The sequence below is a fragment of the Crinia signifera genome, chromosome 5 (assembly GCF_055691185.1).
Source record: "Crinia signifera chromosome 5, ASM5569118v1, whole genome shotgun sequence".
Lineage (NCBI taxonomy): Eukaryota > Metazoa > Chordata > Amphibia > Anura > Myobatrachidae > Crinia > Crinia signifera.
Window position 1 is genome coordinate 215,930,436 of NC_139221.1, and position 22,599 is coordinate 215,953,034.

At 42.8% G+C, this 22,599-nt stretch overlaps 1 protein-coding gene across 1 annotated transcript in view; it reads left to right on the forward strand.

The window, feature by feature from the left end:
* The window catches only part of VOPP1 (VOPP1 WW domain binding protein), a 103,833-nt gene that overhangs the window by 72,759 nt on the left and 8,475 nt on the right, over window positions 1–22,599 (forward strand). Inside the window, exon 3 of the mRNA XM_083188534.1 lies at window positions 20,059–20,136. Coding sequence (XP_083044660.1) covers window positions 20,059–20,136 — 78 coding nt within the window. The remainder of the gene's footprint in view (window positions 1–20,058; window positions 20,137–22,599) is intronic.

Here is a 22,599-nt window from a genome sequence, read left to right on the forward strand (position 1 = left end):
CCCATTAGAAAGAATACAACTCACATATTTAATAGGATGCATATATGATAGGATGCATATTTAAACCCAACCAAAAATCGCAAAACATACTGTAGACCAAGTTCAACATGGCGAGTTTGACAGAACCATGCACAGAACAGTATGATCTGTGAATGGTTCTGTCCTAAAAAATGTGTGAAAATAAAAATTTGTTTAAAAAAATTGTGGGGTCCCCCTTCCTGAGCATAAATAGCCCCGGACTCAAAGAACTGGTCCTGGTTTTAGAAAATTAGGTGACAAAAAAACATAGTGGATCCCCAGGATTTCTAAAAACAGCATGAGGCTCAAGGGCCAGTCCTGGTTCCAAAAATACGGGGGACAAAATGAGTAGGATCCCCCCATATTTTGGTAACCAGCACCGGGCCCAAACAGCCAACAGTGTAATTCCACAGCCGAGGGAAACTTTTTATGCAAGTTCCCCCTGCCGAAGCATTCATCCCTGTGGCTGGTCTGCCCAGGCAGGGACCCTGGAGGACCCCCCAAAAAAGGACTAACCCCCCCCGCTCCAGAGTTAACCCTACCCAGCCTGAAGTCCGGGCCTGTCCCCTGGGATGTGGACACCCGGCTGATTGTTGTGTCAAAATAGACATAACTATTTTACATTGTTCTGGAGTAGAACTACAAGTCCCAGCAAGCAGGGCCGGCTCTGTCTAAAGCCAGCAGTCAATCAGGAGCTACCACTGCCATTCCTGATTGGCTGCCGGCCTACAAGTGCCCATTGGCTGGCGGCCCGGCGCAAGATTTCAAACAGCCTACCGCTTCTGCCCAGCTGTCACACTGTGTAAATGCAGCATCTGAGGACCCACTCTTTAGACAGCCGTGCAGCCCACCGCTCTCTGCCCAGCTGTCAAACTGCTTCCCCATGGCAAGGAGCATGTAAATTAGGGCGGAGTGAAAAAATTTAAATTGAGGTATTCAAAATCAGCTAGTGTGGAAAAGTTTTGACTTGACCTGAATAAGAAACATGCAAAAGCGTTTTGATCGGAGTCAACATCTTCTGTTCTGGCAAGAGACCTAAAGGTTTGCTTTTTAGGTGAAAATAATGAAACCTAAGAAGATGCTCCGATCTAGTTAAAATCATGTCAGGACATCTTAGAGTAGTTCATTAATATACTTCAGCGTAGTAAAAAAGAGTACAAGTTTGTCCTAGTGCAAAGTGACTGACTTTGGCGGGAGAAAAAATCCCTAATACATTTTCATGGTCACAATTGTGAATATTGTGTGTTTTCTACTGAATGTGTTTTTTTTTTTTTGGAGAGGATGCTCTGTAATTGAAGTGACCAAGAATAAAAACTTGGGGTAAAAAATCAGGGTAAATCCCTTTTGTTTGCCCTTAATAGAATAATGCACACCTGTGTCTTCTAATGTCCAACAAACTCTTTACTGAATGCTACTTTAAGTTCAGTAAACAATGCATTACGCTCTGTTATTTACAGTACGTGCAGTATTTTAAACACTTCTGTTTATTGTCTTTAATTGTAGGAGTTTATTTTAAACATGAATTGGTCTGAAAAACTGTTTTGCATCCCCTATGCTGGGAACATGATTGAGCTACATTACAGCATATAATTATGCAAAAGATCCAATATATTAAAAGTTAAATATGTTAAAGTGCATTATGCTGTAATAAACAAATACATCTAATGTTTAGAAAAATAAAATCAAGAACATTGATTCAATAATAACAGGTTAATCATTCTATGAGTGGTGTCCAGCAGTACATATATGCCAATCACTGTGTTAATTACTAGGCAGGATTGATAAGAAATACTTTATTTCCTTTTTATGTGCTTATTGACCCAATTTAACAGTCTAATAATAGTGGACAAAAGTGGTTTGTATAAAACTGAACTCAAAACACAACATAACAAATAAGAAGACAATACTGTATGTGCAACATCTTTGAAACCTGTTATTATTGAATCAATTGATTTTTTTTTCTAAACTTTAGATGTATTTGTTTATTACATCATAATACACTTTAGAGTATTTAACTATTAATACATTGGCTAATCTTTTGCATAATTATATGCTGTAATGCAGCCCAATCATGTTCCCAGCATAGGGGATGCAAAACAGTTTTTCTGTCAATAAACAGAAGTGATATGTAAAATGATACATTAGACAGTTTACACTGTTACTTGTAATACTTTTTGTAACAGTTAAGGCCCATACACACTGAGCGACTTTGAGCTGAAAGTCGCTCAAAACACCCAGTTTTAGCGTCTTTCAGCTCAAAGCCGCCCAGTGTGTATGCCCCGGCGATAAGCGGTGAGTGCTGCAGCACGCTCCCGCATCATCGCCGGGAAAGCCGTTCATCTGCTGTTTATACCAGCAGATGAGCGGCTTTCAGGATGGCTTTGCATAGCTCTGCGCTATGCAAAGCCGTCCTCCCCCCTCCGTCGGCACCGGGCAGGGGGAAAGTCGCTAAGTGTGTAAGCACACATGCTGGACATAGTCGCCCAGTGTGTATGGACTGAGAAAGTCGGCTCCTGATTGGCCGCTAGGCGGCCAATAGAATCAGTCTGAGGAGAGGCGCGGAAGATGAACATCTCTGCGTCTCTCCAGTCCATGAGCGGGTACCAGCCGGGAGCAGCGCGTCTGGAGCTGAAGATGCCGGGGTCGTCGCCGGGGACCAGGTGAGTAGGATTTCCTTCCTCAGGTACCCCTTAGGATTACTACGGATCCAGGACCCCAGAATCTTCAGCCCAGGAGCCCCGGACCCCGGACCAGCCCCGGAACCAGGACCAAGGCCCCGGAACCGGACTCTTCATCCCTGGAGCCCCGGACCCCAGATCCAGGGACTGACCCACGGGCTCAAGGTAGGTAAGTATCAGTATGTGTGGGCTGTGGATGTATTAAACGTTTATTTTTCTGGGTGTCAGTGTGTGTTTTATTTAACTATTTCTTGTACTGTGGAACTACAAGTGCCAGCGGGCCCTTTAATGCCCCGCATGCTGGGACTTGTGGTTCTCCAAGTCCCAGCATGCGGGGTAGGCTTGCTGGGACTCATAGTTCTACAGTATAAGACAATAGTTTTTATTCTTTTTTTACACTTTTCATCAGCCCGATGCCCACCGCCCAGGGGCATCGGGGACAGCCCCAGACTTTCAGCATGGGCTGGTAAGTCCTGGAGAGGGGGGACCCCTTCTTTGGGGGGGGTCCCCACTTCCCCAGGATCCCTGCCCATGCTGACCAGCCAGGGGGATAATGTTTTGACCTTAAATAATAAGTGTCCCCCGGCTGTGGCATTACCCTGCTGGCTGGTTGGGTCTGGTGCTGGTTCTTGAAATGCGGGGGACCCCTAGTCATTTTGTCCCCCGTATTTTGGGAACCAGCGCCGGACCTTGAGCCTGGTGCTGGTTTCATTAAATCAAGGGGACCCCTGTTTGTAGGGGACCGTGATTTTATGTCACCAGCACCGGCTCAATGAGCCCGGGGCTGGTTATGCTCTGGCGGGGGACCCCGCGCAGTTTTTTTTTTTTTTTAACTGTTTAACCCTTTTTTTCCAACAGAACCATTCACAGATCTCAATGATCTGTGCAGGGTTCTGGCTAATTCGCCCATCAGAACCTGGTCTGATTTTTGGGCGAATTTTAAACACATTTATACAAATCGCATACCATTAAATATGCGATTTGTATACTTTTCAATGTGAAAACATCTGGATGCGATGTGCTGCGAAAAACAGCCATCGCATTTCCAGAATGTCAAATTTGTTGGCCAAAATCTCACTTTTTTCACATTTTCGCAGCTCATTAAATATGCAAAAATGGAAAAACATGCGATTTCGGACGTTTTTGCGGAAAAAAAAACGCAAAAAAAAAACGCATCCCATAGAATGGGATGGGTACAAATAAGAAATATAATTTGTCTGTAAAATACCAGAACCTACCAAATCAGCAATGGATATCTATACCAGGTTGAACTAGATGGACGCAAGTCTTTTTTCAGCCTTACCTACTATGTAACTATGTAATGTCACCCTTTAGGTCTCTTGCCAGAACAGAAGATGTTGACTCAGATCAAAACGCTTTTGCATGTTTCTAATGTAGGGTACACACCAGGACGACCCGCTCACGATGCACATCGTGAGCGGGTCGTCAGTGTCTCGTCTGACCCGCTCACGGTGACGCGGGGGGGCACGACCCGCTCACAATGTGCACCGTGAGCGGGTCCGATCCGATGGCGACCCGCACCCGGCTGTATGGTCGTCATTGAGATCCTACCTGCAGCAGGTAGGATCTCAATAACGACCGACCCGCGGGACCGCGCATCGGATCGGTATCGGTCCACACCAGGACAGAAAAGGGCCCAATCAGCACACAATCTACATCCAATTGGTCGGAATTGGATCTAGATTGTGGGGATCGGGCCCTAGTCGTCCTGGTGTGTACCCAGCATTATTCAGGTCAACTCACAACTTTTCCACACTAGCCTATTTTGAATACCTCAAATTAAATTTTCTCACTCCGCGCTAATGTAAATCCCCTTAGCAATGAGCATAAAACCTTGAGTATAACTCCCCTGGCATCAAACAGAAAGCCTCTGGCATTGTGCACATGACTCCTGGAATCGAGCATTGAGAAAGAACCCCCTAGAAATGAGCATGTATGTAAGTGGCACTTATGTGCCATAATATGTAAAAGGCATCTTAGTGTGTGGCATCAGTGTGTGGCATATGTATAATGGGCATCACAGTGTGTGGCATATGTATAATCAGTATCACGGTGTGTGACATATGTATAATGGTCATCACGGTGTGTGGCATATGTATAATGGGCATCACAGTGTGTGGCATATATATAATGGGCATCACGGTGTGTGGCATATGTATAAAGGGGATCACAGTGTGTGGCATATGGATAATGGGCATCACGGTGTGTGGCATATGTATAATGGGCATCACGGTGTGTGGCATATGTATAATGGGCATCACAGTGTGTGGCATATATATAATGGGCATCACGGTGTGTGGCATATGTATAAAGGGGATCACAGTGTGTGGCATATGTATAATGGGCATCACGGTGTGTGGCATATGTATAATGGGCATCACGGTGTGTGGCATATGTATAAAGGTGATCACAGTGTGTGGCATATGTATAAAGGGTATCACGGTGTGTGGCATATGTATAATGGGCATCACGGTGTGTGGCATATATATAATGGGCATCACGGTGTGTGGCATATGTATAAAGGGGATCACAGTGTGTGGCATATGTATAAAGGGCATCACAGTGTGTGATATATGTATAATGGAGCACGGCCTCTGCATTTCAAGGGGGAAGGGGTGCTTCAAAAAATCTCACTCAGGGTGCTAGTAGGCCACAAGGCAGCCCTGCAAGCAAGCATGCACTGCATGTAGGGACTTGGAGAACCACAAGTCCTAGCATGCTAGGCATTAAAGGGCCCACTCGGTTTTGTAGTTCTGCTCCCATGCAAATAGTTATAAAAAACACAGACACATAATAAAAGTAAAGTTTTATTATATGCTATAATCACACACACAATACGTACCTACAGGGGCCACCACCAGTCAGTCCTCTTCTCCAGTAGTGACCATGGGCACCTGGGTATCCCTGGCATGTGGGAGGAACCTCCAATTTCTGACCCCTTTTGTGATTTTGTTCCTCTTTTTTTCATTATCTTGCTTTTTGAATGGGAGAGGTCTAGTTTTCTAGTTTCCATTTATTTATTTTCTTTCCTTCCTTCTTGTCATGCGGTTATTATTCTGTTTTCGAAGTCTAGTTTGTTTCTGTTATCAATGTACTACAGCTTTTTATCATCACACTGTACTTTAAGTTTGTTCTTTTATTTTGTACATTTTTAGCTTAAATATAAAAATGTATTCCAGAGAAAAGGTTCATGTTACTTTTTCTGCAGTCCACCTTTGCATCCATTTTCCTTTTGTAGCACTGCAAAACAAAATGAACATGCTTTTTAGTTCTAAATATATCCGTGGCTTGGTGTTGTGCCGCAGAGCCGTTATTTCACTTGTTGCTCCTGTTTTTGTTTCTCTGCCATTTCATTTTAATCCATGCTTTTCTTCTTTACGTAAAGCAACCTTGGTTTATCTTTATTATCCTGCCAGTAATCCAGATGTCTGCTATTCCAAAAAGGGACATATCCTCCTACTGTATATGCGTGATTCCTAGTATTTAAATGTCATTTTAGCAGATTGTGTTGGTTTAGCTGTTAGAAATGATTAAATAATTGTCACTATGGGCCTTATTCTAGTTCACTCTTTCTGACAAAATCCTTCTTAGATGGACAAAACCATGTGCACTGCAGGGGGGACAGATGTTACTTGTGCAGGGAGAATTAGATGTGGGTCAGTTATTTTGTTTCTGTGCAGGGTAAATACTGGCTGCTTTATTTTTACACTGCAATATAGATCTCACTTTGAAGTAAAACCCCACCAAATCTAAATCTCTCTGCACATGTTACATCTGCCCCACCTGCAGTGTACATGGTTTTGTCCATCTAAGACGGATTTTGACAGAAAGAGTGAACTAGAATAAGGCCCCATATGCCTGCTGTGAACTGCCCTTCTTGCAATGACGCTGATTTTGGCATTTCTATAAAGTAGAAGGGCATCATGCAAATCTCTTTTTGCCATAGCTCTAAGACCTCTTATCCTAATAAGTATTCAAATGTGAATTGTGCCTCCTGTGATTTGACCTCCTGAATCAAAAGTCCTTGTGATTTTAGTATGCAAAGCCAATGTTGTATCTTCTAGGAGCTTGTGGGTTTACTTAATAATTGATACCAGAGCTGGCCCTAGGCATAGCCAAGCCTGGGGGCATTCATGCTGCCTGCCTAGGTCCAGTGCAGTTCCAGCTTTAGGCTGGCTACTGCGATCAGAGCTCTCAGCTCCATTCGGATAGCTCTGCCAGTAGTCGGGAGCCGGCAGCAGCAGGAGCTGCCTACAGTGTCAGACTCAGTGAGGGCAGCGGCAGTGGTGAGCTAGCAGGAGCTGCCCAGAATGTCAGACTCAGTGAGTGCAGCGGTGAGCTACTATCATGGCCACTGGAGCAGGGCTGCTGTACATGAGCAGCAGAAGTCCAAAATACACAAAACGCAGCACTATGCCATGCGACAGAGATGCGGAGTGGGGTCATGATGCAAAGAGGAGGATGCCTCCTGCTGGCAGAGATGAGGGACAGATGCCACCTGAACAGCTCAACTCCCCCAGCCCTCAGCGGAGCCCTGGAGCAAGGCATGAAGAAGAATGACTTGTAAGAATGCTGGCTGATTGTATGCAGCTGGAAGTCAGGTTCTGTCTAGGCATTCAGGGGTAGATTTATTATAGCGGCGCTAAGAGCGCCGCTATAACACTCCCTGCTTCGCCTCATTAGCGAGGCGAAGCAGAAGGGGACACCAACAAGATCTACTAAGATCTTGCCGCCGAAGCGGGGAGTGCTAACTCCCCCCTCTGGCGATGTCCCCTCCAGCTGTCAGTTAACATTGCCGCGCTGTCTCCTTCCCCCCGGTCGGCTGGACTGCGCATGCGCGGGATCTTGATACTCACGCGAGATCCCAGCGCAGCTCAGCCCCAGCGCCAGCTCATCTGCTGTAGGTATAGGGCATCGCCGCCTGCAGCTGTCGAAGATGATAGCTGCAGGCAGCGGAACGGTCAGCGATGCTGACCGTTCATAAATCAGGCAGGAGGCAGGCGCGCAGCTATCCCTCCTGCCCCACATCGCCGCCGATAAAGTTTCTGGCCAGCAGGTGTGATAGATCAGGGGAAGCGCTATCCCCTGCCTTAAGGCACGGGGATAGCGCATATTCCCCTGATCGCCAGATAATAAATCTACCCCTCAGTATTGAGATCAGGAGGAATTGAGAGGTACATGAGAGTGTGTGTGTGTGTGTGGGGGGGGGGGGTGTCAGGGGGAAGGAGAGAGGGAGAGGTGCAATGAATGAGGGATGGATGGAACAATAAAGTCTATGAAAGGTGGAAGAGGTAGGAATACTGTAGGTGTGACATGAGACATTAAAGAGAGGTGGATGGATACAGGAGAATCACATAGAACTTAGGTTTCTGTATATCATATAATATGTTTTTTTACCATATTATATGAATTAATATGCATTAATTTCAAGTTATTAACCATTCCATTGTTCACAGTGTAAATACACACATAAGGATCGGGTGCTAGGTTGCAGGTCTGCTTAGCCTGAGGATAATGGGTACTTATGTAATATCTGGGCTCCCGTGCGCTCGCCACGCTTTGGGCACGGCGGCTCGCTGCGCTCGCCACACTATATAAAATCAACTCCATGCGTAGTTGGATAGTAGGGGTATGAAAAAATGGGATGCATTAAACATGGGAGCCCAGATAATACATAAGTACCGGATAATGTTATGTGCCCTGTTGTGATAACAGTGGTTTGGAGATATATATGCACTCGCTAAATTAAATAATTTTAATAAACAGTGGAAATTTAGTTCATGTATTTATCAATGCATTTAAGCCTACTGCCTCCTTCACGGGGCCCCACTTTTCTGCAGGTCCTAACACTATTGCTTAAATTTATTACAATAAACATAGCTATCATATTAATGTTTGATTACAGGCATGCTACCTGGTCTAATACTCACAGCAACTGTGCTTTTAAAGGTAAGCAATAACCTCACACCTGTTGCAAAGCATCTAGGGAAATAGTTAACATAAGCTATGAAAAATTATTAAACAGGGTGCAAGAGAGAATGTGACCACAATGAGACTAATTAAAAAATTAATCTAATAAATAATATACACTAAACGTTGGCACTCACCTTTCCTAGTTTTGGGGTGCCCTATGGCTTGTTTAACCCCTTCCCGACATTTGACGTACATTTACGTCATGGTCGGGATGTACTTCCCGACACATGGCATAAATGTACGTCATGACTTTAAACTGTCACCGTGTCTATAGACGCGGTGACAGAGGGACGATGGCTGCTGTCCCTGACAGCAGACATCTTCCCTCATTGCCCAGGGGGGGCAGCGATGCCCCCCCCATCGGCGATCACTGTGATTGGCTGTTCAAATGTGAACAGCCAATTACAGCGTTTTCTGTGTACCGGCGAATAACGTCGCTCGGTAACACAGGGATCGGTGGTGATTGGTGCTGTTAAGTACAGCACCAATCACCACCGGGTGTAAAGGGCTCACTGGTGGTCACCCCACCTGCCCCCAAGGCTGTGATTGGTCCGTCGGACCGACGGACCAATCACAGCCATTACACCTCACAGAAAATAACGGAGACAGCCCTGCAGCCGCCATTCCGGTCAGGAACAGCGTGCAGAGCGGTCTCCGTGCCCATCTGTCCCCTTATACTGACCTGATCAGCGTTAGTGGCATCCGTGCTGCCAGCTGCTGCTGCTTCCTGGTTGCTATGGTTGCTGTTGCTTCCTGGTGCTTGTGCTGCTGCTGCTGCTGCTGCAGCGTCATTGTGTCAGAGAATATAATAGTGTGATATAATTTTGTCTCTGCTGCCCCCTGCTGCCCCCCTTTTGTGCTGATCAGTATAAATTAACTGATCAGCAACTTTTTTGGGGTGCAGGGTTTTTTTTTGTATATATACCCTGTCAGGTTGCACCAAAAGTTGTGTGCCTGCTGCCCCTCACTGCTAATCAGTGTTGCATCACTGATCAGCAGTTTTTTTTTTTTTTAGGGTGCTGTGGGTTTTTTTTTTTTATTTGTTTTACACCCACGGTGATTTTGTGGGTGTCCTGTGGCCGCTGAGCGCTGATCAGTGACGTACATCACTAATCAGCATTTTTGGCACAGGGTTGATCTAATTTTTTTTTTTGGATCAAATTCCTGTTGCCTTTGACTCATCAGCAGTTTTTTTTTATTTATTTTTTTTGGAGGGTGCTGTGGGGTCTATTTTTTAAATTTTGTGACGGACGTTACTGACCAACATCTGTGCTCAATTTTTGGCGCAGGAGCTTTTTTTTTTTCTTTTAACTTACACGTGTTAAAGCACTACATACACACTACATACCCCCTGTGTTGAAATAAAGTTTGTACCCCCCCCTACACTATACACGTGTTGAAACACTACACTTACACAAACACAAAAATAATAAAAATGTCCCAATCATCGCAAAGACTGTTTTCAGCGGAGGAGGCATATGCCCTTATTGCCTCTGACACTGACACAGCCAGTGAAGAAAGCGATGAATTTGCATTCGTCTTAAGCTCCTCTTCCTCCTCTAGTGATGAGGGACCCCCTCAAAGACGCCCCCATAGAGCAGCTGAGACCCCCCCCACCAATGATTGATCTCGTATGGACCCCACCACCAGACAATTTTGAGCCCCAGGATCCTGAGTTTTTGGCCAACCCAGGAATCCAATTTGATACTACAGGCCTCAAAGAAATTGACTTTTTCAAAGTCTTTTTCTCTGATGATTTTATAAATTTAATGGTGGACCAAAGTAATTTATATGCCCAGCAGTTTATTGCCCAAAACCCCACGTCATCATTTGCTAGGTGGACCCCTGTAGATGCAGTAGAGATGATGATGTTTTGGGGTCTGGTGTTACATATGGGCATAGTTAAAAAGCCAGAAATTAGACAATATTGGAGTACAGATGTTCTGTACAGCACCCCACTTCATTGTATGGCCATGACCCGGACTCGTTTTGAGACGATCCTTAAATTTTTGCATTACAACGATAATGCACAGTGCCCACCCAGAGATGATCCCACCTTTGACCGGCTATTCAAAGTCAGGCCGGTCATTGATCATTTCAGCGCCAAATTTGCTGAGATGTACATCCCCGAAAAATTCATTTGTGTAGACGAGTCACTGATACATTTTAAAGGAAGGGTTAAATTCCGCCAGTACCTTCCCAATAAGAGGGCAAGGTATGGCATAAAAATGTATAAGCTGTGCGAAAGTACCTCAGGGTACACCCACAGGTTTAGGGTATATGAAGGGAAGGACACAAGAATTGAACCGCCAGAATGCCCCCCCTCCCTCGTAGGTGTTAGTGGAAAGATTGTCTGGGATTTAGTGCACCCCTTCCTGGATAAGGGTTATCACCTCTATGTGGATAACTTTTACACCAGCATCCCCCTGTTTAAGGCCCTTGGTTCAAGAGGTACAGCAGCTTGCGGTACTGTGCGCAAGAACCAAAGAGGCCTCCCAAAAACGCACGTTGCCCAATTACTGAGGGTGAAAGCAGGGCACAATCCACCGAAAATATGTTGTTGGTCAAATATAAGGACAAGAGGGATGTCCTTATACTGACAATAATTCACGGAGACAGTACCACCTCCGTCCCTGTACGAGGTACCAGTACCCACACCTCAAAACCTATTTGTATCCTAGATTACAATAAGTACATGGGCGGAGTGGATCTTTCAGATCAGGTACTAAAGCCGTACAGTGCCCTGCGGAAAACAAAAATATGGTATAAGAAGCTGGCCGTGTATATCATCCAGATGGCACTGTATAACGCTTACGTACTATTCCGTTCTACCAGCCAGACGGGGACATTTATGCACTTTCAAGAGGAAGTCATAAAGGGCCTAATATTTGGGAACCAGCAGGCAGAGGGCCCCAGTACTTCTAGTACTGGCCCCAGTACTTCTAGTACTGGCCCCCGTATTGTATCAGGGCAGCATTTTCCTAACGAAATCCCCTCCACTGGAAAAAAGGGCAGGACACAAAAAAGGTGCAAAGTTTGCTATAAAAAGGGAATAAGAAAGCAAACTATTTTCCACTGTGAAACTTGCCCCGACAAACCCGGCCTATGTATGAAGGAGTGTTTTAAAATATACCACACATCTATGGATTATTAGGTTCATCATTTCACCGTGCTTCGGGGGTCTTGCTAATGCAACATAGCACCCACCATTCATTCCACCAGAATCTGTGCTGCAAAATCCAAATATCACTCCTTCCCTTCTGAGTCCTGCCATGCACCCAAATGGTATTTTTTGGTCACATATGAGGCATTGCCGTACTCGGGAGAAATTGCGGCACAGATTTTGGGGTGCTTTGTCTCCTTCAATTCTTGTGAAAATGAAAAATTTTGAGCCAGAACTGCATTTTTGTGTAAAAAAATGTAATTTTTCATTTTCACAGCCCAGTTGTACCAAAATTGGTGAAACCCCTGGGGGTTTGAAATGTACACTATACCCCTAGATGAATTCCCTGAGGGGTGTAGTTTGCAAAATGGGGTCACTTGTGGGGGGGTTCCACTGTATTGGTGCTTCTGGGATCTTGCTAATGCGACATAGCACCCACCATTCATTCCACCAGAATCTGTGCTGCAAAATCCAAATATCACTCCTTCCCTTCTGAGTCCTGCCATGCACCCAAATGGTATTTTTTGGTCACATATGAGGCATTGCCGTACTCGGGAGAAATTGCGGCACAGATTTTGGGGTGCTTTGTCTCCTTCATTCCTTGTGAAAATGAAAAATTTTGAGCCAGAACTTCATTTTTGTGTAAAAAAATGTAATTTTTCATTTTCACAGCCCAGTTGTACCAAAATTGGTGAAACCCCTGGGGGTTTGAAATGTACACTATACCCCTAGATGAATTCGTTGAGGGGTGTAGTTTGCAAAATGGGGTCACTTGTGGGGGGGTTCCACTGTATTGGTGCTTCGGGGGTCTTGCTAATGCGACATAGCACCCACCATTCATTCCACCAGAATCTGTGCTGCAAAATCCAAATATCACTCCTTCCCTTCTGAGTCCTGCCATGCACCCAAATGGTATTTTTTGGTCACATATGAGGCATTGCCGTACTCGGGAGAAATTGCGGCACAGATTTTGGGGTGCTTTGTCTCCTTCATTCCTTGTGAAAATGAAAAATTTTGAGCCAGAACTGCATTTTTGTGTAAAAAAATTTAATTTTTCATTTTCACAGCCCAGTTGTACCAAAATTGGTGAAACCCCTGGGGGTTTGAAATGTACACTATATCCCTAGATGAATTCCCTGAGGGGTGTAGTTTGCAAAATGGGGTCACTTGTGGGGGGGTTCCTAACTTTTAGCATCTTATGGTGCCTAGAAACCTACATGGTGCCTAAAAAATAATCTCATAAAAAGGAGGCTCCAAAATCAAGTAGGTGCTCCTTCTATTATGAAGCCTGTGGTTTGGTCAACGTGCACACTAGGGCCACATATAGGATATTTATGAAAACAAAAGAATTGGGGGAATCAATTTTTAGTCACATTTCTCTAGTAAAATCTACTGTGTTCCTTAGAAAAATGTATTAAAATTGAAAATCAGCAAAAAAAAATGAAATTTTGAAATTTCACCTACACTTTGTTTTAATTCCTGTGAAACACCTAAAGGGTTAACAAACTTCCAAAATGCTGTTTTGAATACTGTGAGGGGTGCAGTTTTTGAAATGGCATCATATATGGGGGTGTCTCACATACAAGTCCCTCAAAGTCACATCAGAACTGAACTGGTCCCTAAAAAAATCAGTGTTTGAAATTTTCTTGAAAATTTGAGAATTTGCTATTCATATTTTAAGCCTCCTAGTGTCCAAAAAAATTAAAAGGAGGTTGAAATAATGATGGCAACATACAGTAGACATATGGTCTTTGTTAGTTATTAACTATTTTGAGTGGTATGATTATTTGTCTCACAAGCAGAAAATTTAACATTTTGCAAATTGCAAAATTTTCAATTTTTTTTACGACATTTTGGTATTTTTCACAAAAAAACACAGACTGTATCGACCAAAATTTACCACTAACTTGAAGTACAATGTGTCACGAGAAAACAATCTCAAAATCACTGGGATAAGTAAAAGCAAAAAAAAGTTATCCCCACATAAAGTGATACATGTCAGATTTGAAAAAAAGGGCTCTGTCAGGAAGGCAAAAACAGGCTGCGGCGGTAAGGGGTTAAATAGAAATTAGAGGGGCTCTGCACTCACTAAATTAACAAATTTTAATAAACAGGGGGGATTTAGTTCATGTATTGATCAATGCATTGAAGCATACTTGCCTACCCGACTTTCTCCATGAGGGAGAAAATGCTCTGTTCCTGGACTTCCCTGGTAATGTATGATTGCCATCACCTGTGCTGATTTAGGTAATTGATAAGAAAGGTGTTTCACCACAGGTGATGGCAATCATACATTTCCAGGGAAGTCCAGGAACAGAGCATTTTCCCAGAGAGGGTCAAGTAGGCAAGTATGCATTTAAGCCTGCAGCCCCCTTCAAGGTACCCCATTTTTCTGGAGAGCAGACAGCACTGCTTGCTGTCACAGCTCGCAAAAATCATTGCATATACCCCTTTATGTCTATCCCATGCATGTTTAAATTGCTCTACTGTCTTAAAGGGTGTACACACGCTTCGATTTTGACAGGTTTTCGATTTTGCTTATAGAATTCGATTCGATTTCGATTCGATATCTACTATATAGTCTTGTCTGGCAAGTTTTTTTTTCTTTTTCGATTTCCACTATACAGCATGTGAACGTGCATTGAGATCTAATCTGCAACAATGTTGCTAAAAGCATTTGATGTGCATTCGAGTTCAATTCGATTTTGCTTCTATAAGCAAAATCAAATAGAAAAATAGTGCATATCTGAACGTGTGTACCCTCTACCACCTCTAGTGGGAGGCTAGTCCCCATGAACCAACCTCTCTCCAGTTCTAGCACAAGGCCTCATGTTCTAAAAATTCCCTTCATTTGAGGAATGTTTCCCTCCTGGATCTTGTTAAAAAGTTTGTATCATGTCCCCCTTTCCCTTCCCTATTGTCATTTTTTGTCTTTCTGGGTAAGTTAATACTATATTTTAGTGTTTCGATTTTTGAGACCCAAGTGTATGATTTTGCCTTTTTTCGCATTGATCTGTAAGTGCAATACTCTTTACCATTCTTCTAGTCTAGTTAGATCATCCATCATTTGTTTTAGCACTTCTGATGTGTCTACCATGTTGCATACCTTTGTGTAATCAAAAAATGCATACTTTCCCTTTAATACCATTTGCAATGTCACATAATAAAGATATTAAAAAGCACTGGTCAAGTACAGATCCCTGAGGTCCTCCACTGGTTACATTTCCCTTTCTGTTTTCTATCCTGCAACCAAGATCTTACCAGTACAACTATCTTAGTATCCAATCCCATGCTTTCACATTTATTGCCACACTGTAGTCCAAACACATTATACCACACTGTAATGCCCACACAATATGCCACACTGCAGCACTCTCCACCACACACACAGTGTTAAAACCTAAATTCTAATGTCCCCACATAATGCCACAGCAGGAAGCTGTAGCCTCAGGCAGCAGCTGGCAGAGAAGTTACAGCCTCAGAGTAAGTCACCCCTTTGTTGTTTTTTTGGTAGTTGCTAAATCCAAGTTGGAGAAATAATCATGTCACCAACCACACTCTTTAGTAACCAGGTAGTGAGCAAATCAAGCCACCGCGCAGGAAGTGAATCACAAAGCAAGCCTACAAGGGTCCATTTGGGCTCCCATTTTCACCCCCCCATGACAACAGAGGGCCTTTCTCCAACTTTTATCATGCATGGATCAGAGGAGCATGTGACGGGCTCCTCCAATCAGAGCTCAGCACATGCTTCTCTGACCCTAATTAAGACCACTTGTCTTAGACTCAGGGGGAAGGGAATTTACTGGGTGTGAGTTCTAGTGAAGATGAGATGCTGCCCAAAGCAACCAGTCCCATTCTACTTCTAATTTAGCACCTGCTAGAGGATAATAGCTAGAATCTGATTGGTTGCTATTGGAAACATCCTATCTTCAATAGTACTCCAATCTTAGTAAATTTACCGCATGTAGTCTTAATCTTAGGGCAAGTACACAATAGAACCACGAACGTGACAAATTCACTTCATTTTGTACTACCCAAGATTGCCCGTACACACAGTGCAATTGAATGAATAACAGAATGATAACTGATTAAACTGCACCACATGGCACAGAATATCTCCTGGCTGGTCTTGCAGCATGGCCACCCAGAAGATATCCAGCAGGAAGACAAGTGACCACTTGTTTGATTGAGACAAATCTCTTTCCAAAGTTGCTTGATCGACTTGATCCTACTGTAGGTTAAATGACAAAAACATAATGGAAAATAAAGAAGCAACCCCCATATATGCCTTTAATAGCTGACCTAAGCCATTTTTTAAGAATGTGCAGAGTGTCCTAGTCATTATCGAGATGACATATTACATTTCCAACTTTCTGAGTTTCATCAGTGAGAACTATTTTGAGCTTGTTCTGCTCTCATGAGAAAATCTGATTCAATCTATTATTAGGATACAGAAGGCACGTTTAGTCTGTGTCACTGAAAGTGGGGATGGGCATGAAAAAGGGTCTTAAAGGTGCCCTGGCTACAAACAGCACTACCACACTAACAAAATACAGGTACAAAGTACAGGTACTGTGAGTCTTTATAATCAGTCAAATACAATTGAAATCATACACATCCTAAAATCTATTCAGCAGACAACTGAGTGTCTTCTGCAAGCATTAATGCTGACCATACATGTAGGGGCTGATACCCATTCTACCGATCCACAAATGATAATCAGCGATTTTTGGGTTGAAATTGGAAAATCAAGGATATTAAACATGATGGAATTTGCAAATGACCTGACTTAGTCATCGCCAATTTGAGAAATTTCCATGAATTCATAAGGTCCACACTCACTGGGTGACCCCAGCCGCCAGCACTATCGGCAGCTGCAGGGACCCAGCATTTTATTCTCCCACCACCGCCTGTCAGCACATGTCGGCTCAAAAAACAGTGAAAAACTCATGTCGACCTAATGACTGTCGACCTAAACCTATGTCAACCTTGGCCCATATCGACCTTAAGTCATGTCGACCTTGACCCATGTCGCCCCTTTAACCCTGTTGACCTTGGGGCCAGTCGACCTTCCGGGGTCGACCTAATGACTGTCGACCTAAGTGTGGTCTGACAGATGACCGTTTCCTGGAGAAATGACATGCCAGCTTAGTGTGTTTTTACTAAGGTAGCAGGGGTAATTTTACTGAAGCTTGTAAAATAAAGAGGGGTGATGTTGCAACCAATCAGATTCTGTCTAACATTTTCTAGGATGCAATAGCTAAATGATGAACAGAATGTGATTGGTTGCTTTGTTTACTAAATGTACCTCATGGTGTATAAATATGACGTGTGTTCCTAGTTGTAAAGTCTATATACCCCCAATTGCCAGGTTGAAGAAGAACAGTGACAGTGCAGCTACTTGCTGGTGACCATACATTGTAATATTTCACTTCTGTACATTGAATCATATAGTGAGATGATGAGAATATCAAATTACTTGTGTAATGTTTCCTTATATGGTGCCCTTTTTAAAACATTTTGAATACACAGATCTGGATGAACACAGGCATTTTTCATACAAACCTGACTAAAACATCATGTGACCGTAGCCCAGTCAGGCCTATGATTGAAATGGAAGTGATGACGGGTTTGAAAACCTCTTGAACAAAATACTAAACCTTCTCAGCAAGGTAACCATATATCAACATGTACAAGCTGCATACAGTATATGATGCACATATACTGTATGCCCTTCTACACCCGTTATTTATGTTTACATGCCCTGTTTAACTAAAGGCCCCATATATATGCAGCCCCAATTACCAGATTCACCACTAAAGTGTATTTGCCGATATAAACCTGATTTGCCTATAGAATCGGGGAAATTAAACATTAAAATTCCAGGATCAAGGAATTGTGAATTTTATACATGTTTAATATTCCCAATTCCCCTGACCCAGCCACCAGAAAATGGGGCCTTGCTCCAGTATATCTGTGATGGATGATTGCCTTAATATATCCAACATTTGCTGACAAGAACTTGGGACTGCCCATTTGAAGATTTCCTGTTGTTATCCTTCTCCGGATAGCTCTAAAAAAATATGTACAGCTGCTTAAGGGCCTGATTCAGAACTGATTGCCACTGTGTGAAATTGAAGAGTTCTGCAACCAGATAGCCACTGCCCCAACAGGGAGAAATCACGCCCTGTGCAAGCGATCACCGAGCTGCAAATCAAATTGCAACCCACCATCAAATTATTTTTTTAGTCTGCGCAAGTGTGCATAACTCTGACCCTTCCAGAAGTCTGCGCCAGAGACAGGCTGACCATCACATCCTGTCCCTGAAAACGCCAGGGCATACCTGCGTTTTCTCTGACACTCCCAGAAAACTAACTGCAAACAGTGGCTTACTGTCAATACAACTGTAGGCGGATTTTTTCTCGCTGTTTGGCGTCGCACCGAGTTGCGATCCAGTTGCATGCACAGTAGTTCGATAATCGTCTTGCGAATTTGCATAACTGCGATCAGGTCTGAATAACCCCCTAATTTAATAGCTGATTTAGAGAATGTATTTATTAGATGCTCATTTACTCAGTATTCCTGTAACTAAGGATATGAGAATATGGCAAGCAACTCTTTCCCTGTACACCATTTAGACCAAATTGTTGTCTCTACTCCACAAACTATTGTTAGTGTAGACGCACCTGTAAAATGATAAATCAATCTGCCTTGGAAGATTCTTAGGGAATATGTGTTATATAAGAGAATAAAATATTGTGCAGGTTGTTGCCACACAATGCTCTGCACAAACAGGGCTTCAAACTTGTTGTGTAAGAAAGTTGTTGTTATCCAGATGGGAGGAAGCTTCTAGCATTACTGTACATGTTTTGTGTGTATTTGTGTGCACAAATAGATTGTGTGTTTTATATACTGTGTGTATATATATATATATATATACATCCAAAATATGGACAGAAGTATTTGGAACCCTGACCACTACACCAACAGGGACTGTAATGCATACCTTGCAACTGTCCTGATTTTCGTGGGACAGTCCCTCTTTTTGGGATTGTCCCATCCAGGGTCGGCAATGTCCCATGGTGGGGGTGGGGGGAGAGTTGGGAGTCCCCATCACCTGCCCAGGGAATAGACGCTGTGCGCATGCACACAGTGTCTATTCAGTGAAAATTAGGGGCATGGCTTGCAGCCTCGTCATCCCCACAAGGTCATGCCCCCTGCAGCATAGGCCACGCCCCCTTTCCGGCATGTGATTAGAAAGTTGGGAGTAAATTGTAATGACATTGTATTTAAATACATCTACTTTAATATGGCCAAACGTAGTAATAGCAAAGCGCTGGAAATTGTTTGTCCCTGCTGCCGTCTAGAGGGGATACTCAACCCCTCCTTAGAAGAAAAACAATAGACACAAAGTAGACTGCGCAAAGGGACACTATGGATACTTAAATGGGTAAAAAATCAATATATATTTAAGTTTAAACACTTTTAAAAGTGAGGACACTGGCCGGTGAGATCTAAATTAAACAAAGTATATCACATAAAACAAGCATTTACATTAATGGCACCATTCACTATTCCTAATATGAATGTAAATGCTTGTTTTATGTGATACACTTTGTTTTATTTAGATCTCACCGGCCGGTGTCCTCACTTTTAAAAGTGTTTAAACTTTGTATTAATAAATAAAAATATAGATTGATTTTTTACCCATTTAAGTATCCATAGTGTCCCTTTGCGCAGTCTACTTTGTGTCTATTACTTTAATATGGAGTTGGTCCCCTTTCGCAGCTATAGCAGCTTCCACTCTTCTTGGAAGGCTTTCTTGCAATGTATGCCCATCATTTTGTAAAGCTTGTCTATAAGCCGTAGTAGGGGTGCCATTTACATTAGATCTCCTGAAAAATTGGTATAACTGGTTAAAAAAAAGTTTAAAGATCTTTCCTACAATAGAAGGAATACATTTGTAGTTCCACTAAGATGGTACAGGCAGGTATTTAGTGATGAAGCCAGATTCTGCATAATGTATTGGATGTAGTCTTAAATCCCACTTCTGCATGTGTGCGTTTGTTCTTTGTTGAGGCGTCTGTCTGATTGAACTTCTAATTGAAAGGATAGCACTTATTGTTTCTTTCAGTGTATTCAGGTGTGAAATAATGAATGGAACTTTACCTTTTCTCACTGACAATGTTCTGTTCCTCTTTGTAGATGTCGAGCATATGAGGACTGCTGTGGATCCAGGTGCTGTGTACGGGCCCTCTCTATTCAGAGGTTATGGTATTTCTGGTAGGTTTCTGTCATGTATTAAAACCTGAGTCTATATGGTAACAGGTAATGCAGACACATTTTTAATGGCACATAATACACCTCCACATAATCTTACTATTCATACATTCATACATGTCTGTAGACCCCCCAATTGTACAAAATTGGTTTGAACAATCCTGTTTTTGGCAGCAGTACTGCTGCCCCACCTCCAGGGTGCAGTGTCGTGTGGTGGTGGGGAATTAGCACAACAAGCAGTGAAAAGATGCAGACTGTATGCAGTCGGACATTTCCAACTCTCTGGGAGCTGCTGCATGCATGCACATTGCACCCCGGAGGTGGGGCAGCAGTACTGCTGCCCAAAACAGGACTCTTCCAACCAATTTGGTACAATTGGGGGGCCTACAGACATTATTAGTATGATATTATCATGTATTTATAGTAATTGATCACTCTCTGAACCACAGACTAGTCCGAACTTCACTATATAGCTAAAGCTTATTTTAATGTTCAAAGAGCTGGATCTAGTTTCAAAGCAATATATTTCACTATGGCAAAATGTTACAATTACACAAAAAGTTACAAATGGTTTGAGTTATAAATGCTCTATGTGCCTTCCACCTGCTTTACGGACAACATCAAGTTGAATTCATCCCGAATGCCTCTCAGAGAGTGATAAACAGCCAGCCAATCAGCTCCTACCTGCCATGTCACAGACTGTGTTTAAAAAATGTCAGGCAGGAGCTGATTGTGTTGTTTATCACTCTCCATTTTATCACTTTTAAAGCTTAGTGCATTTGGCCCAGAGTGGCTTCTTCCACTAAATTCACCGCTGCCGTGATCTTGCTTTTGAGGTCATTCAGATTAGTCACTCATGGTGGCTCAAAAACATGGGGGTTTATTTACTATTTCTTGCGGGTTTATGTCAAAGACCATGGGATTTATTTACTAAGATGGGAGTTCTATTGAAGATTGGATGTTGGTATGGGCAACCAATCAGATTTGATCTATTACCTTCTAGAAGGTGTTAAACAAATAAGAATGTCTTAGGGTCCCCTGGAACCTATCCAATGTAGAGGCAGGTACCAATGTAGCACTGCTCCATCTTGCTGAAAATACACCATTTCAAGATACCTTTTGTTAAACTCAAAAAATAAAGGTCCATAAACCTCTCTTTGAGAAATGGCACAAAACACATCCATTTCAGGGAATCGTGGTTATGCAGTTCCTTGTAAATTCTCTATTCCCCATATGCGCACATTGTGATGGTTAACCTTATTGCTTAGATGAAATGTTGCATCATCACTAATTAAACACGGTAAGAAGCTGTCGTCTTCCATGTTCTGTAACATTGCATCACCAAAATCGACACCCTTTTGTTTGCCATCTGCATAAAGATTCTGTACCAGGAGCAATGGCCTCATGATTAAATATTGCCTTAACACGCACCAGACAGTCATGAGAGGGATCACAAGTTCTCAGCTGACACAACGAGTGGACTTGCATGGGCTATGCAGAAAATAATTTTCTCGTTTTCCTCTGAAGTGTGCTACAATTTATTTTAAGAAGAAATGAAGAAAAAAGAATTGTCACTGGTGTGGTGCACCTTATCAAAAGAATCAAATCAAACAATAAAATGTAACCTTTAATTCATTGTTTAAGAACTAGGGAAATATAAAAACACACATATACCACAGTGGATGTGACGGATAAAAGGTAGAATAAGTGTGTTAAAAAGACGGTGGCTTCTTGGCAACGCACTGGTATTTGTTCTGATTCAATGTATTGTGTTATATTGTATAATGCCATAGGTTCTTATATTTTTGGCACTAGGAAAGAAATTTTCCTGTGCATAAATTTCTATCAAGTGATTTAAACTGCCTATTACCTGCTATTCTCGTGTCCACAAAGGTGGAAACAGATACAATGTTTGGTAAATAATTACAATTCCTGTATCAATAAAGTATCTGGGAGACAGTAACAGTTATAGCAGCCTCAGAACTGCAGGGAATATAGTCACTTAATGGCCTGAAGTCACCTACTCATCAGGGACCCGGTTACACACCAACCAACTCCCAATTTCATATACACAGAAATGTATGCGGAGTGGTTGTGTTTCTTTAGTGGTATGAATTCCACATTTGAAATATAATGGGTGTTGAGAGCGATTTGGGTCAAGGCCGTGTGTCTATAAAGATGTGTTGCTCAGCAGGGAAGCGTAGTACGGCTCAGAATGAATGAAAGATTTCTCCTAATAATTTCAGCACCATGACTGTATGTTAAAGTTTCATGAGCTCACTGCCTGAGCGAGAACTAAAATTATTGTGACTCAGCGGGTATACTGAATTTTAATGGTCTCAGCACTGTGGCTGTGTGGACTGAGTCTCAACAATAGTGCTACAATGTTTCCTGGACAGGCACCTTATATTGTAACAATGTCTGTACCAGACTGTTATGGTGACTGGTATTGCAATGCCGAGGCTG